The sequence below is a fragment of the Desmodus rotundus genome, chromosome 2 (assembly GCF_022682495.2).
Source record: "Desmodus rotundus isolate HL8 chromosome 2, HLdesRot8A.1, whole genome shotgun sequence".
Lineage (NCBI taxonomy): Eukaryota > Metazoa > Chordata > Mammalia > Chiroptera > Phyllostomidae > Desmodus > Desmodus rotundus.
In genome coordinates this window covers 98,264,129-98,282,831 of record NC_071388.1, presented here as the reverse complement: position 1 = coordinate 98,282,831, position 18,703 = coordinate 98,264,129, and the positions used below count along the sequence as shown (strand labels likewise).

Genomic DNA, 18,703 nt, shown 5'->3' with positions numbered 1-18,703 from the left:
ATTCAAAGGATCAGTAAGTCCAGGAGCTGGTTCATTGAAAGATAAACAAAATCAACAAGACTTTAACCAGACTCATCAAGGAAAAAAGAGAGAGGACCTAAATAAAGAGAAATGAAAGAGGAGAAATTACAACTGATACTACAGAAATAAAAAGAATTTTAAGAATTACTATAAACAACTATATGCCAAGAAATTTGAAAACTGGGTGAATGGGCAAATATCTACAAAAATATAATCTTCTAAAACTGAATCAAGAAGAAGCAAAAGCCTGAAAAGACTGATAACAGCTGGTGAAACTGAAGCAGTAATCAAAAAACCCCCGGCACACAAAAGCCCTGGAACAGACGGTTTCACAGAAGAATTTTACAAAACATTTAAGGAATACCTAACCCCTATCCTTCTCAGACTATTCCAAAAACATCCAAGAAGAGGGAAAAATCCCAAACTCTTTGTATGAGGCCAGCATCATCCTAATCCCCAAACCAGATAAAGACACAAAAAAGAAAGAAAACTACAGGCCGATATTGCTGATGAACATAGATGCTAAAATCCTCAACAAAATATTGGCAAACCCCATCCAGCAATATATTAAAAAGATCATACACCATGATCAAGTGGGATTCATCCCAGGGATACAAGAATGGTACAATATTCACAAATCAATAAATGTAATACCTCACATAAACAAAAGGAAAAACAAAAATTACATGATCACATCAATAGATGTGGAAAAAGCCTTTGGTACAGCACCCATTTATTATAAAAACACTCAGCAAAGTGGGAATAGAGGGGGCATGCCTCAACATAATAAAGGCCACGTATGAGAAACCTACAGGCTACATCATACTCAACAGGCAAAAACTAAAAGCTTTCCCGCTAAGATCAGGAACAAGACAAGGGTGTCTGTTTTCACCACTTCTATTCAACATAGTATTGGAAGTCCTAGTAACAGTGATCAGACAAGAAAAAGAAATAAAAGGCATCCAAATTGGAAAGGAGGAAGTAAAACTGTCACTGTTTGCTGATGACATGATTGTGTACATAGAAAACCCTATAGACTCCACAAAAAAAAACCACTCGACCTAAAACATGAATTTGGCAAGACAGCAGGATACAAAGTCAATATTCAGAAATCTAAGGCCTTTCTGCACACCAACAATGAAATATCAGAAACAGAAATCAAGAAAAACATCCTATTTGCTGGGAATAAACCTAACTGCGGAGGTAAAAGACCTGTACTCAGAAAACTACACAACACTGAACAAGGAAATTAAGAAGGACACAAATAAATGGAAGCATATACTGTGTTCATGAATGGGAAGAATTAACATCATCAAAATGTCCATACTACCCAAAGCAATTTATAGATTTGACACAATCCCCATTAAAATGCCAATAGCATACTTCACAGATCTAGAACAAATCTTTCAAAAATTTAGATGGAACCATAAACAACCCCAAATAGCCACAGCAATTTTGACAAAGAAGAACAAAGTAGGAAGGATCACAATATGTGATATCAAACTGCACTATAAGGCCACTGTATTCAAAACAGTCTGGTACTGGCATAAGAACAGACACATGGATCAATGGAACAGAATAGAGACCAGAAATAAACCTAAGTATCTATGTTCAATTAATATTCAACAAAGGGGGCAGATGCATAAAATGGAGTAAAAATAACCTCTTCACCATAAAATTTCTAGAGGAGAACATAGGCAGGACAATCTCAGATATTACATACAGCAATATTTTCACCAAAATGTGCCCTAGAGCAAGGGACATAAAGGAAAGAATAAACAAATGGGACTTCGTCAAAATAAAAAGGTTCTGAACAGCTAAAGAAAACATCAGCAACATGAAAAGGGAACTAACAATATGGGAAAATATACCTGCCGATGATACCTCAGACAAGGGTTTGATCTCCAAAATATATAGAGAACTCACATGACTCCACACCAAGAAGACAATAAAATTTAAAAATGGGTAAAGGGCCTGAACAGGAGGACATACAGAGGGCCCAGATACATATGAAAGGATGCTCAGCATCACTAGTAATCAGAGAGATGCAAATTAAAACCATAATGTGATACCACTTTATACCAGTCAGAATGGCCATCATAAACAAATCAACAAACAACAAGTGCTAGGGAGGGTGTGGAAAAAAGGGAACCCTAGTGCACTGTTGATGGGAATGCAGACTCGTGCAGCCACTGGGAAAACAGCATTGAATTTCCTCAGAAAAACTAAAAATGGACCAGCCTTTTGACCCTGCAATTCCATTGCCTGGGTTATACCCTGAGAATCCTGAATCACCAATACAAAAGAACATCTGCATCCCAATGTTCACAGCAGCACAATTTACAATAGCCAAGTGCTAGAAGTAACCTAGGTGCCCATCAGTAAATGAGTGGATCAAAAAACTATGGAACATTAATGCAATGGAATAATATGCAGAAGAAAGAAAGAAGGAACTCCTACCCTTTGTGACAGCATGGATGGAACTGGAGAACATTATGCTAAGTGAAATAAGCCAGGTGGTGAAAGACAAATACCATATGATCTCACCTGTAAGTGGAACCTAATTAACAAAACAAACAAGTAAGCAAAATATAACCAGAGACATTGAAATAAAGAACAAACTGACAGTAACCAGAGGGGAGGGGACAGGGGGATAATGGGGGAAAAAGGGGGAAGGGTTGTCAAGGAACATGTATAAAGGACTCATGGACAAAGCCAAAGGGGGGGGGGCAAAATTGAGGTGGGAGGTGGGGGTGGGTGGGGTGGTGGAAAGAGGTGGTAGGAAAATGGAGACAACTGTACTTGAACAACAATAAAAATAAACAAACAAACAAATAAACAACCATTTTAGTGGCTGCAGGGGCTTTTGGCGATTCCCCATGACCTGGAACTTCATTTGTATGGTCACATGTAGGACTGTCCCCTGGCTGGAACATGATTATGATGTTGGAGACCCAAGTAAAGTAGCGACTCCCAAAGGCTACACCATTATTTACAGGAAGAACAAGAGAAAATTTAGAATCCACAAAAAAGATGGTGCCTTGGCTGGTGTGGCTCAGTTGGTTGGGTGTTGTCCTGCAAAGCAAAAGGACTAAAAATAAAATAAATAAAAATAAAACAAATGCCATTTATCTGAACCACCCACTGAAAGGAAACAGCTTACCTGATACAAGCTATCAAAAACTAGGTGTCTAGTTAATATTTCTAAGTCAAAAATTTTCTCCTTTGAAACCTGTCATTTTATACTCTAATGACATGCAATATGTATGGAGCAGGCATTTTATCAACGTAGTGAGGTAAGTACACTATCACAACATTACGTAATTGTAAATGAAAAAAGTAACTCTTTATACTGTCCACAGAATTTTGAAAAGCATCCACAGGTTTTTTTATTTAAAATATTAAATAATAGCAGTTATTCAAAAATAAATTTGCTGAATACAAAAATGACATAATTAACAGTTTTGTAAAACAGCTTGTTAAAGACAAAGAGACATATTAAAGCCTTACTTGCATAGAATTGACATTTAGGAGATTAACATTAACAGAAGGCCACTGATGGATATGGAAGTATACTGTTATTCAATCAAACATTATGAGGTATTTATTAACATAGACTTCAAGCTATATCTCTAATTCAAGAACATAAAATGGGTTATTTTTATTTGCAAAATCCTGACAAAAACATAACATTAGTTAACATTATCTAACCTTAATGTAATCTTAATGTCTTTGAGCTTGATTTCTGCACTTGTAAAAGTGATACATTTAATTTGATTATTTCTAAATTCTCTTCCAGGTCTAAAGTATTGTGAGGATTTCAAATTATTTCCAAGGGATTCAATGGTTTCCCCAAGATTTGGAAGTCTTCAAGCTGCACCCCATATGCTTAAGCCAGAATCCTCCTGAACTCAATTTATATGTTCACATACTCAATAATATATTGCATAAAGAAGTTAGTTATGGGTAAAATACACTGAATCATTATTTCCAAAGTATATCCTTTGAAGCATAGTTGTAGGATATTAAGTGGTATTATATCTAAAAGGTCACATAACTACCCACATAAATCATAGAAGTTTGAAAATTGATCACAAAATTTGGCATTGGTCACCTAAGCTTGGAAATCGTCAGTAAACACAGGTAAATGGCTTTAAGTGGCTTTATATTCCACAAGACTTCTTAATATCTTTTATTATATAAAAAAACAATTTAAATTTCCAAGAGAAAAAGATATATTACCAGTGTGGAGATACCTCAAAAAATTTAAAAATGGAACTGTCTTATGACCCAGCAATTCTACTTCTAGAAATTTATCTGTAGAAACCCAAAACACTAATTCAAAAGAATCTATGTACCACTATGATCATTGCAGCATTATTTACAATGGCCAAGATTTGGAAGCAGCCCAAGTGTCCCATCAGTAGATGAGTGGATAAGAAAGCTGTGGTATATGATCTCACCTTTAACTGGAACATAATAAATAGAAGAAAAAAGGAAACAAAATATAACCAGAGACATTGAAGTTAAGAACAATCTAACAATGGGCCGGGGGGAGTGGGGAGGGGACAGTGAGGAAAGGGGACTACAGGAACTACTATAAAGGACACATGGACAAAATCAAGGGGGAGGGTGGGGGAGGGAGGGGGGTTCAACTGGGGTGGGGCGGAGCGATGGGGAGAAAAGGCACACAACTGTAATTGAATAACAATAAAAATTAAAATTATTAAAAAACAATTAAAAAAAGAAATGAAGGAAGAAAACCAAATAAAAACACAAATATTGGAACAGAAAAAAAAGAAAGAAATAATAAGGCATATTCTGAAAATGTTGCTTATTTTCTTCCATCTTCAATATTAAAATGGCTACACAAAAATTCAAAAAAAAAAAAAAGAAAACTGTGGTACATTTACACAATGGAATACTGCTTGGCAATAAAAAGAAGGAAATTTTATCTTTTGTGACAGCATGGATGGTCCTAAAGAGCATTATGCTACGTGAAACAAGCCAGTCAGAGAAAGACATGCACCATATGATTTCACTCCTATGTGGAATCTAATGAACTAACTAGCAAAAGAGAGACTGACTCATAGATAAGAGCAGGCTGACAGCTGTGGGGTGTGACTTAGGGGGCTGAAGGGACTGAGCAAAAGAGAAAAATAAGAGGAAGAACTCATGGACACAAACAACAGCATGGTGACTGCTAGGGAGAATTGGGTTTGGGGGAGATAAGGGAGGGTATAAGGGGGATAAAGGGTGATGGACAGAGATTTGACTTGGTGTAGTGAATACAAAATACAGCATACAGATGATGTATTGTAGAATTGTGCACCTGAAACCTGTATAATTTTGTTAACTAGTGTCACGCCAAGAAATTAAATAAAAAGGAAAAACTGAAAGCAACACATGAAGAAACAAGAAAAACAAACAAACTCGTAACAGGATGGTGGTTACCAGAGGGAAGGGGGTTGGGATAGTAGAGGATAAAGGAGGTCAAATATATGGTGGTGGAAAATTTGGATTTGGGTGGCAAGCACACAATGCAATATACAGATGACGACGTATCATACAATTTGTACACTTGTAACCTACATAATCTTATTAACCATTGTCACAGCAATAAATTTAATTTAAAAAATAAAATAAATAAAATTATAAAAATAATCCTTTCATTATATTAAGAGGATTAAGAAAAACAACCAATAGACTTGGTATTGAGTTAGCTTGTTGCTGATCCCTTAATGTTCTTTTATCCTAGTTCCTTGTGATCAACCTGAGTATCCGAATTATTGTCCATATCACAGTTTCTCCCGCATCACTCTTGCCTCCATTCTTCCAGGTTCTGTAGCTTTCATCTTAAATCTTAATCTCTGCCTATATTTGACCACACTAAAACAAGCAAATACAACATTTAGTGAAATTGCCTTCAGTAACTATGCCCTATACACTCCCACCCTGAATCTTCTCCAGACTCAGTTAAGTTTCTTAGTATGATTCATTCAACAGCCTGGCCTACTACCATATTCAATGTTCTCCTCAAGATATACATTTGCTAAGGATCTTATTTCACCTCACGTACTTTTCTTGTATTAAATAATCTTTGTTTGCCACTATGGGAGTGGCTAAAAAGGGTTTGAAAATAGAAGTAAGATTACTCCAGCCTTGTAAAAATATTTGCAATGATGTAGACCAGATAATAATTTCTCTTCTGGAACTTAGTTAAAATACTGGTTTACCTGATGTCACATGGTTCAGGTAAAAAATCAGAGTGTTATACGTAGGAAGCTTGCATCACTCAGCCTAATACATAGACAATAAAGTTTCCTATAAGATTTTTGAAAATTAGTTTTATCTATAATTTTATTTTTGAAAAATAGTTTTTATTTCTGCAGCAAATAAAATTTTGTATATTCACACAAAAATACCAAATTCATTTGCCAGGTTGAACTCTCAAAAAAACAAAAGCTACTTCAAATCTTCTATTTACCTGCTAGAGTTACAGCTGCCTGCTAGAGAATATTATGTGGAGGAAATAAAATCTGTGTATTTTCTCAAAAAGGTGAAGAAAAGAAAATATAAATTGTGACTAAATGGAGAAACAGTACAAATAAAATTAGCACAAAAATTGTTATACTTAGTACAGTTGTTTTCAAATATATTATTTCAAGTAGATAATTTTACTAAACAGTAGCTGTTATATATTACATATTATATATAATTATAATAGCAGTTTCAAATCATTTTGTATTAACAATTATGTAACAAATTCAAATCATCCAATATGAATTGTTGGCTGCTGATCAACAAGAAAAATTTCTCTTATGTAGGTAATAAAGCAGGCCCGTTTAGCAACATAGTGTAGCAACTTCAGCTACAAAGCTACTTTAGAAGTAATAAACTGCTAAAAGAGAAAAAAAGTAGCCTCTAACAGTTATTAGCTTGAGCTTGCCTGGCACTAACAGGCCATGGTGTTCTACCACAGAACATGAACAATCCCACAAAAAAAAAAAAAACATCAAACAAGGACCCTCTATGACCATGATGAAGCAAGACAAAAACAGAACCACTTCAGGATCACGTCTGGGTACTGGTAAGTGTAAGAACATTGCATAAACCACACTAATGACTGAATGTTCCCCTCATCCAAGTAATATAATTGCTGCTTCTTTAGTAATTATATCTTTAGCCCATGCTGTTTCTCTTGCATTCTAGAGAAATATTCTTAGGTTACAAGACGATAGCATTGTCCCCTACTTTCTGACAACAGTCAATCATGCTTCTTTGAACTTTCCTAAAATCACCTAACACAAGCCCAAATCCTGTAACAAGCCTCCCTAATACCCTCTTAGTGAGATGTCTCATGGCTCCCTGTGGTGTGTAATCTCCCTTGTTGTAATAAATACAGCTTCTGCAGTATTTGGTTGATGAGCATAGGCACTGCATTTCCTTTCAAATATTCCAAAACCCACCCTATGCATTATTTTGACCAGTCTTTTTAACCTGAAAATTAAATCAGTATGATATTGGCATAAGAATAGGCAGAAAGATGGAAGAACATTGTTAACCCAGATACAAATCCTAGCACACAACAAAAGTTAATATATGACAAAGGAGTATCATAACCAGCAGAAAAAAGAATCAGTTAATAAATGGTATAATAATTGGCTACTTGAAAAAAAAAGTCACTTTAGAGCCACACTGTACACCAAAACAAATTCTGTTTAGATTGAAAGAAGTTAAAATATAAAAGATAAAAAAAACAAAAATAAAAGAAAATAAAAATGAATATTTAATCAAAACTGAATTTTAGAGGCATTTCCTTGCTTGGGAGATAAAAAGGAATGAATCAAAGACTTAACTATACAAAAAATATAACTATCATTATAGCTGAAATCTTTAATAAAGATCACTATTTGACAAGTAGAGCTACTACTGGAAATCTTTAATGAATACAAAGTTATTGCTATTAAACTAGTATGTAAATGATTTATAGACTATAATGTGGGACACCAATACAATCATCCTATCATTAAAATAAATTATGGAACTTAACCCTATGATTTTTTGCAGGCACATCTTCAAGTGAAGGCAGAGAAATGTACTAAACTTCAAAAATAGGAATTTGGTTTAAATAATCCCACAGATAAATCTGGAAATTATGTAAGATTTTAAATTAGCTCTACACTGAGACATGAAGTATGACAGCACTGTTTGTTTTTAAGAACATTAAGAACTGCCATATTAAATAAAGTTAATAACCCAATTTACTAGCATCAAAGGACCTTTTGTGAGAATATGTGATTGTTCTCTATGGTAACTTAAAAAAATTACAAACATACTTCCTACAAGTCTATAATTCCTTACTCAAGTCTGCTCCTGTATACTAGGATAAGCAAAATAGAGAGCCTAGAGTACTGAATAATTTGACTTTGATTTTCAGTTCCAAAATATATATCTATTTTTTAATTCTATTTGGTTTTTAAATTTGTTAACATCTCAATCATAACAAGGTAACTTATTTTTTCCGGTTTGCATCTATTACTACTGTTAAAGATGCCCTTCCTCTGCTGTTCATTTTAGTAACATGAGCATGAAGTCATTGCCAAATGCTTTATCCATAATAAGTTATCCTGCAGTGTCAACTGTACTAGCTTTTATTCAACCAGTTTATAAGTACACAATGAGACAAGTCCACCCATGTCAGGGAATCTGTATAGTTCTTTTAACAAATGAAAATTGAGGAAATGAGGAATTATGTTCATAGTCTTGTACCAATTTCATTTACAGAAACCCTGAAGTAAAATAATGTAAAATAAGAAGAATGTGGAGACAATAAAAAACCTGGAGAGATAATAGTCAAGAATATCTAAGTACTTAAGTCTCCCTTCATCTTTCCAGGGTTCTGGGAAGCCCAACTCTTCACAGTGGACACCTATGTTTCTGATTATACATATTTATCTGGCAATATCTGATATTATGTCTGGTATGACATCATGATTACAAATCCATTTCCCTGAAGACATTACACTGGTTATCTAAATGTTGGCACTGACACCACAACCACTTATAACAAAAGAAATAGTTTAAAAGTGATGATGAATAGTGAATTGCCTAATTTAAGAGTGTATTCAAAACTTTAGGGATTGTGACATCTGGTCCTGGTGATGTATTTATTTTTGTCTATTTCGTCAATTAGGTCTAGAACATTCCTAGAATATTTTGTGTGGTTGTCACTGTCCATCTAATACTTCTGAATTGTTCCCCTAAAAAGATCATTGGAAAACAAGAATGTTCCTAATACCTTCTTCAGTAAAAATTAGAGTAAATTTAAATGAATCTCTTTATAATCTCCTTCTCCATATCTTTTTGAAAATTATATACCATGTTCCTAAAGTGGTGATACTCTTTCACTGAACGGTTCCTTGTTTTTATGTAATAAAAATTTATTTAATAAAAACGTTTTTCAAAAAGTCATTCAAAATATCTAGTTTGTTCTTAATACATCACTCCATCACTGTGATTTTCAGTATTTTTCATCTCATGGCACACATAAACTAATTACTAAAATTCTGCAGCACACCAAAAAATATATTACATTTTTTGCCAATCTCACAAAAATAGGTATAATTTTGATTCATTCACACTGGATGGCTATTGTTGTGCTGGCTGTTGTCATTTTTTAAATTTGACAATCTAAGGGAAAAGAGGTCACTATGCCAGATTAAGCAATCAGGCACCGCATGTTTTAGAAATTCTTGTGGCACACTTGTTGAAACTCGTTGCTTTATCAACTTCCTTGCTCTCATTTACTCATTCATTCATTCAACAAATATTTGCCTTCTATGTGGCAAGCACTGCTCTGTAAATTGGTGAGACAGTTGTAAACAAAATGAAGTGCTACCCTCATGGAATTACATTATTATAGAAGAAGCAAATAAATATATAATTTAATAACAGGTAGTGGTATAAGTGTTATCAAGAAAAAAGTAAGCAGGATGAGGGTTGAGAATAAAGGGAGTGAACAATGGTCAATAAAGATCTTTCTGAGAGGTTAACAGCTGAATTAAGAACTGAATGACACCCTGACTGGTGTGGCTTAGTGGGTTAGGCATCATCTCGCAACAAGAAAGTTCTCTGGTTGATTCTCAGTCAGAGCACATGCCTGGCTGGGTTGCAGGCCAGATCCCTGGTTGGGAGCCAGTGAGAGGCAACTCATAGATGTTTCTCTCCTCTTTCTCCTTCCCCGTCTCTCTTTTAACTGAATGATGCAAAGGGAACAAGTAATATAATCATGGGGTGGGAGGAGGAATACTACATATAAAGGAGAGAGCAAATACAAAAATCTCTTTTTGTTTGTTTTCCTTTTTTAAAAAAATTATTTTATTGTTGTTCAATTACAGTTGTCTGCATTTTCTCCCCACCCCTCTACCCCACCCCAGTGCAGGAATCATGTCTGAGAAGTAGTAACGTAGTTGGTAGAGTAAGTAACAGAAAGAGTCAAAAATGATATCTTGTCAGTAGCCAAATCTTAGAGTTTTAGAAGGCACAATAGGTAGGACTTAGTTTTATTTTTAAGAGAAATGAAAAGCCATGAGAGTTCTGAGCAAACATTGCATGAGATGATGTAATTTTTCTATCTATTATGAGATGAGTCTGTGGTGTGGCCTGAGTGCAAAGAAAGCAAGGAAAATACTTACGAGTAGTAGTCTAGAAAAGAGTAATGGTGGAAGAGATATGGTTTTATTTGGATGTATTTTGAAGGAAGAGTCAATAAAATAGTCTTATCTTCTCAAAGTTTCTATGTTTACTGAGGAATTTACCATGTTGCTTTGTTAAATAACAAAGATGAAGAAAAAAAAGTACTGGATTTGAGAATCAAAGAACAGTATGTTAAACTTAGCTATGTCTCTTACCAACTAATTTGCAGATTTAAGGATACCACTTTAATTCTCTGGCTTCAGATGTCTTATCAGTAAAATAAAAATATTAACACTTTCCTTGCCTTCCTTATAGGATTGTTATGAAGGTCAAATGAGCTATCTAACAGATTAAGCTCTGTAATTTTAATTTAACCAATTTGCTAGATTAAGAAAAACTCCATTCTCTTTGTAAAACATAGATTGATACTGATGGAACTCTCTAGCTACAATACTCACATTCGCATGCTCCCAGCCTAATTAAGTGCGAGTCAGTTAACTATAGGATTGAATGTATATATGTGAATTATATATAATTATTAAATATCATCTGCATTAATTTATTTTAAATTAATCAATGATCCATGTATATTAATTAAGCAACCATGTAAATTAAGGAACCAACCATGCTGCTTCATTCATAAAGTATATTAAGTGTCTACTATAATGGTTCTCAATACCAACTGTACATCAGAATCTTCTGTGAGGCCTCTTTAAAGAATGCAAGTGCCTAGGCCCTGTCCCTAGAGATTTTGATTCTCTAAAACAAGGGTGGAACTAGAAATCTTTCTTTTAGACCGACAGTTGAGAACCACTAGCCTGTTAGGTAATGAAAACCTATCAGTGATAAGGAAACAAAATATATTTGCCTCTCAAAGAGTTGACAGTATAATGACAGTAACAGAAGTAATATTTTTAATCATAACAAGGTGCTAAATTCACTCTACAGGTATATGCCAGGTGATATAGGAAAACAGAGAAGGGGGAAAAAACTCTGCCTGGGCAGGTAGATAAGGAAAGTAGTGGTCTCAGCTGGTTTCATAAAGGTGGTGTTTGAACTTTGACGTAAAGGGTAGTTGGGAATTCTCCAATTATAATAAAGCTGGAAGAGATATTCTAGACAGAAGCAACACACTGAGAAAAGGCATTGGGATATGAGAAAGTTTGGTGCTTTCAGGGAAAACAATATGCTTAGGGAATCACAGAAATGAGGATGGAAAGGTAAACTTCATCTGTATTTCTGAAGGGAACTACATACAGATGAAGTTAAGTACTTTAAAGTTTATTGCATAAAGCAGTGATTTCAAATTGTTTCATAGAATTCAAATTCATAAAAGGCATTTCATGCATTTCACAAATATCTGAACATGTTCATTTAAATGCATATACACTAAACTTAAAACAGATTGTAGTGAACCAATGCGTTAACCTGTTTAGGTTTTTTGGCTGACCTTGAACCAAAATTTCTTCTACCATTTCTGTGTTTTTTAACTTCTTATAGATGTATCACTGATTATAAAAGCTGTAGCTTTATACATTTGCTTTTTTAAGGCTAGCAAATGTCCTACTACCTGCCTGTGGATAAAATTATACAAGAACCAATAATTATAATAATATAATAAGTATATACCTACAGAGATGATATAATTTATTATTTACTTTAAAATATATGCCAATTAACTACCACATTTATTTAACAAATATCATTTACTGGAGTTTCACATTAGACTTTTTTGTAGAGCATCATTGGTCTAGAAAGACTGAAACAGAATTTTTATGAGGGAAATGACATAATTAACATTATAATTCAGAAATAATAGTTATAACAACAAAAATGAATTGAACTAGGGTGAAATGAGAGGTGAGAAGATGAATTAGGAAGTGATTTCAAGAGACCAGGCAAGAAAATATGATGAAATGACAAGTAGCAGAGATGGCAAAACAAAATAGAATTTAATGACTCTTTAGATAATAGAGAGAAGGATGGTTTTCAAAAAAGCAGATTCTAGATTTATACTTTAATTTTGACCATGTTGAAAAGGTACAAGTATCCAGAAGGTGCCGGCTTCTTAGTACTCAGAATAGAATGTTCTTTGCACATTTAATCAGTGAGTACAAAAGAAGTCCCCATTTAGTAACAGTTCTAATTTTGGAATTTCCTTCATCCATTTTTATATATCTTATTATAGTCTGGGTAATGTAAAGCACAATCACATAACCACTTATTAAAATTAACTATATTGCTATCCAAAGATGCCATAGCACTTTCCCCATTTAGTAAGATTTCAATACTATTAGTGTTCTGCTTACATAGCTATCCCTATAATTTCTTTGAAAATTGTTACCTAACGTTATTATAACCCACTGGTGATACTCATTCCACCAAGAACAAGGTGATTTTGAAACTTTTACAATAATATAAATATACATTTTATTGCCTTTTCCAATTTATACATTGCCTTCAACTAATTGTCGTTCCATCTTCTTGATAACCTTGTTAGGAAAGAAGGGCAGAAATACTTATTACCACACTACAGATGAGAAAATCTAGGCTCAAGGCAGATAAAGGTATTCGCCATTATATGGCTGGCAAATGGCAGAGCTGTAAATAAAATACACATTTTCTGATTCCAAGGCCATTGCTTTTCCTACTACACCATGACTATCTCTTGTCTGAATGAATGGCATGACTATAAGCCCATTTTCCTCTCTTGCATTCACTCATTTCTTCTGAATATTTTTATTTAAAACCTTCTCTATCAGCTTTATAACCTCAACAGCACAGTGCCTCTTGGTTTCATAAGTCTACTTTTTCTATACCAGTTTTACATCTGCTAAAACTCTTCCATCACTACCACATTCATGAACTGAGAGAATTTGGAAATTTTTTCAAATCTTGAAATGAAATACTAATACATCAAAGATTAGAGAATCAGGGTATAATTCCCTTGCTTAGCAGTCCAAATTTGATCTCTGATCTCTAGGACCCTTTTACATATTTATCTCATGACCACTCTTTAATCTCTCCCTTATCTGACAAAATATCTATTATTTCAAATTGAGGACAAAAACTGTATAATATTTTTATTCAAAATTGTATTGTATACAATGCTCACAGGGTAGGTTATAATTAAATCTATTTATGTAACCCAATTATAAATAAAATCACTTTTATGTAAACTAATTTACAACATTTTAGTAACCATAAAGTTAATGTTTTATAATAATGCTACTGGGAATGGAGACTAATGCAGTAATTGATGCTTACTTTATTATACATAATTTGTTTACTACAAAACTAATTTTAATTAAAAACACTTATTGAAGTGTGAAAAAATTTAATACTTAATTTCTGTAATTTCAAAAATTTACTGTTTCTTCTTATGTATTGAACACATTTATAAAAATATATTTATCTATTTCATATGAATGACTTAATAGCTTTTTTATTACACATGCCAGATCAAAAGCACATTCCTAGGACACCATAAAAAAAGACAATAAAAATTACAAATCACTTTATTTCAGAAAATATAGCAATACCTCTATATATTAACATAATACTTATTTTGTAAGTTCTCATCTCTCCCCTTCAGAAACGCTCATTAGAAGTTCAACATTAAAGTATAATTGCCTAAAATGTTTCCCCAATAAACCTGAACACTATTTTTGAGTTCTTATGAGTATTAAAAGTTCTTATTAAGCTCATGGCATTTGTTTGTTTAGAGTTTAAGACTCTGGAAGTGTTTTTATTCAGAATTTAAACAATAATTTTAAATAATTTTAAATAATTTTAAATAATGCCATTATTTCTTTTAAAATGGATGTATTCATCTAGACGTTACCTACCTGATTCTAACACCATCTTAACAGCTGAACAGTGAAATAAAATAACTTAGTTTATCTGAATGACATCACAGGATTAACCAGAATGATGATTTTTCTCCTTCAATTTACAACTTATACATAAATATTACATTAAAATTTTTCTCTATTATTGAGCCTTAACATTATTTGCAAATTCTACTTTTTATGTTTGCTTATTTCCCCCTTAAACTACTATTGCTTTTTAAGTTGATGCTGGTATATCTTTATTAATTCAAACTGACCTATCCACACAGTTCTCTACACCTGACTCTGATGCTGGCATCTCAACAATTTCCAGTCCTGAGTGTGTGTGTGTGTGTGTGTGTGTGTGTGTGTGAACACTTCTTTCTTGAGAACAGTAAAATTTAAAAAAAAAATAGGCTTTAAACCAATTCAAAACTTACCTTGCAGATCTGGAAATACTCTGAAGTCAGGGTTTCCTGTATCTCTTCTCTGAGAACCCCCGCAGTCCCTCCTGAGTGCATGGAAGCACTTCCAGCCCCACCACCACTGTTACTGCCACTGCTGCTACCACTGCCAGGGGAGGACGCAGTTAAGCCATCCAAAACTTTTCGGAAATTAAACTTCTTCATTTTAAACACTGTTGAGAAATTCAAAGGAAAGGGTGATTTAACACATGGTATTATACCCAGGTAGAAGTGTTCGGCTTTTCATTAGTCAAGGCAATAGCCAGTCCCCATTTTACTAGCATTGGCTATGAGGGACTAAAGAGAGAGATTGGGGGGGGGGGGCGCTACATATTGTCAAATTTTAATTCTAAAAAGCATATCTTAGAAAAAACACACAACTCAGAAAACAACGGTATATTCTCCTCATACATCAAATTTTCAAGGGCTTTATCGCCAGCTGTGGCTACGCTTTATCAGCAGTGGGGTAAAAATAAAAGGCAGTGTCATCGTCGTCATTAGCATTGTATCATCATTATTATACAATCAAACCACAATTCAACAGACCAAGACGGTCTCTCTCTTAAGGGCGGGCTTTCCAACTGAAGGTTCAGCTCAGAATACATTATTTTCAGAAAAATGATGTTGGGGGGGCGGTACCACCACCTTCCTGTCTGTACCCCCATCGTCATCAACGCTCTCTTTTGCTCAGTAAGAAATGCGGGAGCCGTTTTTTCCATTCCCTACCTCCAACAACCCGGACCCCCAAGCATCTGCGGCTGACCTACAGCAACAGCTAATGGGAGGGGCGAGCGGCGGGGCCAGCGGCCCCCGCTTCTCCCTCCGCCTCTCCCGCCGCTACCCCTCCTTCCCTTCCCGCGTCTCCGGCGGCCTCCTGCCCCGCTCAGCCCGCGGCCGCCGCCGCGCTCGCCCGCCAGTCCGCTCAACCTGCAGCCCAGCAGTGGCTCTGGCGGGACCTGAAGCGGTGGCGGCGAGGGCTGCGGCCCGAGTCCTGCCTCTGCCGGCTGGCTCCCGCGGTCCCTCCCCGGGCCGAGCGCAGAGGCGCTGGACGCGCGAACCGAGACACCGCCGCGCAGACATCACGCGCGGGCGCTCACGCTCACAGACGCACACACAGGTGTGAGGGAGCCGCGGCGGGACGGCGGCGTCCGCGTCCCAGAGGGATGACTATCTGACTCCAGACCTAAGCACCTTCCACAGCCGCCGCTGGCCGCCTGTCAGCCCGGGAAGCTCAGGGTGCGGAGGGAGGCGGGCTCGCCGGCGTTAGTCCGACCCGGTCCCGGCAGCTTCTCGAGTCCGTTTGGTCTCGGCGCCCGGCGCTCTCCGAGGTCCTAACGGAGCAGGCAAGCTCCACCACAGGCTCCACCACAGGCTCCGCCCTCCCGCCGTGGGAGGCAAGCTCTGCCTCCAAACCGCCCCGCGGTTCCCCCGCCCCCTCCTGCCCAGACAGCCCAGAGCCCTGAAAGGGGTGGAGAGCTCCCGGACATCAAAGGGCGGGAGTAGTTTCCTCACCAATCCTAGGCTCGATAGGGTCAAGTTCCACGGTTGCAAAACGCGGAAGAAATTTGGGGATAGGCCGAAGGAAAAGTCCATGAAAGGGGGAGGAGAGAATTTGGAAAGGTAGCTGGAGTATTTGATTGACAGAAGTATTGGCCAGTATGCTGGGCGGCAGTGCTTTCGGGGTTGTAATTGGCGCTACCTGTTGAAGGACGCAAGTGTAAATCAATAGAATGCAAGGAAGCGAATGAACTAGGTCTCTTGAGTCTGAGGGTTTCGGAAGGCTTTCCTTAGGTATGGCTCTGGACAATTTTGTGAATTGGCAAGCGTTTTGCAGTTTATCACCCCTGTGAGCCTCTTCCCGCTTTCCAGGTGCATCTATTAGGCTCCCCTCTCTGCCCTGCTACTTGCATAATGGCTTAACGGGTCACCTCAGCCAGAAGGAATAGTATTTCAATAGAATTTTGGGATATACTGCATAGCTTTAGAGGTACTAAATAATTAATTATCCACCGTGTCCCCTCTAATATGCAGAATTACCCCTTCCCCCCTCATTTCACCTATACATTCAAAGATTTTTTTAAAAAGCATTTCTCTCCAGTAGACGGTGTCAAGAATATATTTTAAGTTTTTTCTGAGTCACAATAATCACTGAAAGATACATTATTGTGTGCCGGAAATTTTTTTTTTAACAGCATCAGGATAGGAAGATTCAGTTCTAAACCCTGATGAGCTACTGAATTGGGAAAAATTAGTACCTGATTACTTAGTCTGTGAAAATGAAGGTCAGCTCAATGGGCCATAGCTGCTTTAGACTTCAGTGTGGGCAACACAACAGAACTCATTAGTAATCATCCCAAATATTCTCACATTTAAAAATCTAGAATGACGTCTTCTTTATTTTTTCTTTCTTTGTGTGTGTAGAGGAGGGAGGGGGTGGGGGGAGGGATAAAGAGGGAGACCTGAAAGAGAAATTAATTGCTCAAGGTATCAAGGAAATGGCAAAGACGGAATAAAGCCCAATTTTTCAGATCCTCAGCTCAACGTTTACCTTCTCCTTCTGAATTTTTCAGGGCTTAATGTCCTTTCGAAACCTCCCAAAGACCCCCAATACTGCCTGACAGTCTCTTGTTGTGACGACAAAACTTTTGAAAGTGGGCATAGAATTTTATATTTATCTTATCTTGTTTAGCAGCTAGGACAATGTTTCACATAGAATAGGCACTTAAAAGGTTAATAGTTGGTTTACCGGTTATTAGTAAAAGATTTATGAGACGGTACCAATAGCCTGTTTGGGCGGGGTAAAAGTAAGGGTGGAAACAAATGCCATGTGTGATGTTAACTAGATTTTTGGGAGGGTTCCAAATTCTATATTGGATTCCTAACAAAATGTATCTTTGTCTTTATTATTTTTTTACATTTTCTCCTTTTCTTCTGTCTGGCCCATTTCACCTCCAAGCATGGGTGCATATTAAAGCTAAAGAGCTTTAGTTTGTTTTCCTCATTTTTATGTCTGGCTTTTCTTTAAATGGCTGGTGTTGGGAGGGGACAGGGTTGCTCTAACTCTTTGGGAAGTAGGCATTGTTGTCTAAAATAATGGATTTAAATATCTTCTTTCCCTTCATCAGAAAGTCTGCTGGCAACTCTAATTTTCAAGTAAATAAAAACAAGTGGTGGTTTGGTCTTTTGATGAAAGTGAAAACAAACAAACGAAAAACAGACATCCTGATTCAGCAAAGTGAGACGTAATTTTTGCACAAAAACCCCGTAAACCACCCATCACTAACACTGCAGTATCATAGCAAAGTAGGTGGTGGTTTTTATTCTAAAAATAGGGGGAGAACTGAGAATTAAGAAGTACTAGTACGCAAAACAGACTGACAAAAATTCTGCTCGAGGACCCCGAAGGGAATTTATTGGCCTACTTGACTTCAGGAGGAGGTGACAGTAGATATCCTTTCAGATGGGACAGCAAATAAGAATAAAAGAAAAGGCCAAGTCAGAATATATGTGTTTATGAACAAATATATGAAGCCTAAAAATAAAAAATGATTAGAATGCTGACACTGTGGACTCTCCGGAACTATTTTAAATATCTTCATTCCTTCACAATAGATATTGAATAGCAGAGTGCCTTATATATAGTAATTACCCAGTACAAATTAATTTGAATAAATGATAGCAAGTAAAAAT

General features: G+C 36.2%; 1 protein-coding gene across 4 annotated transcripts in view; it reads right to left on the bottom strand.

Moving 5' to 3' along the window:
* Positions 1-16,359, bottom strand: part of STXBP5L (syntaxin binding protein 5L) — a 352,782-nt gene extending 336,423 nt beyond the window's left edge. For all 4 annotated transcript variants that reach the window (XM_045185997.3, XM_045185998.3, XM_045185999.3 and 1 more), the window contains exons 1-2: positions 16,205-16,359; positions 14,990-15,186 (exon numbers count right to left, since the gene is read on the bottom strand). In XM_045185997.3, the coding sequence (XP_045041932.2) occupies positions 14,990-15,178 (189 nt within the window). In that variant the 5' untranslated portion in view covers positions 15,179-15,186; positions 16,205-16,359. The remainder of the gene's footprint in view (positions 1-14,989; positions 15,187-16,204) is intronic.
* Between the last annotated feature and the right edge of the window lie 2,344 nt (positions 16,360-18,703).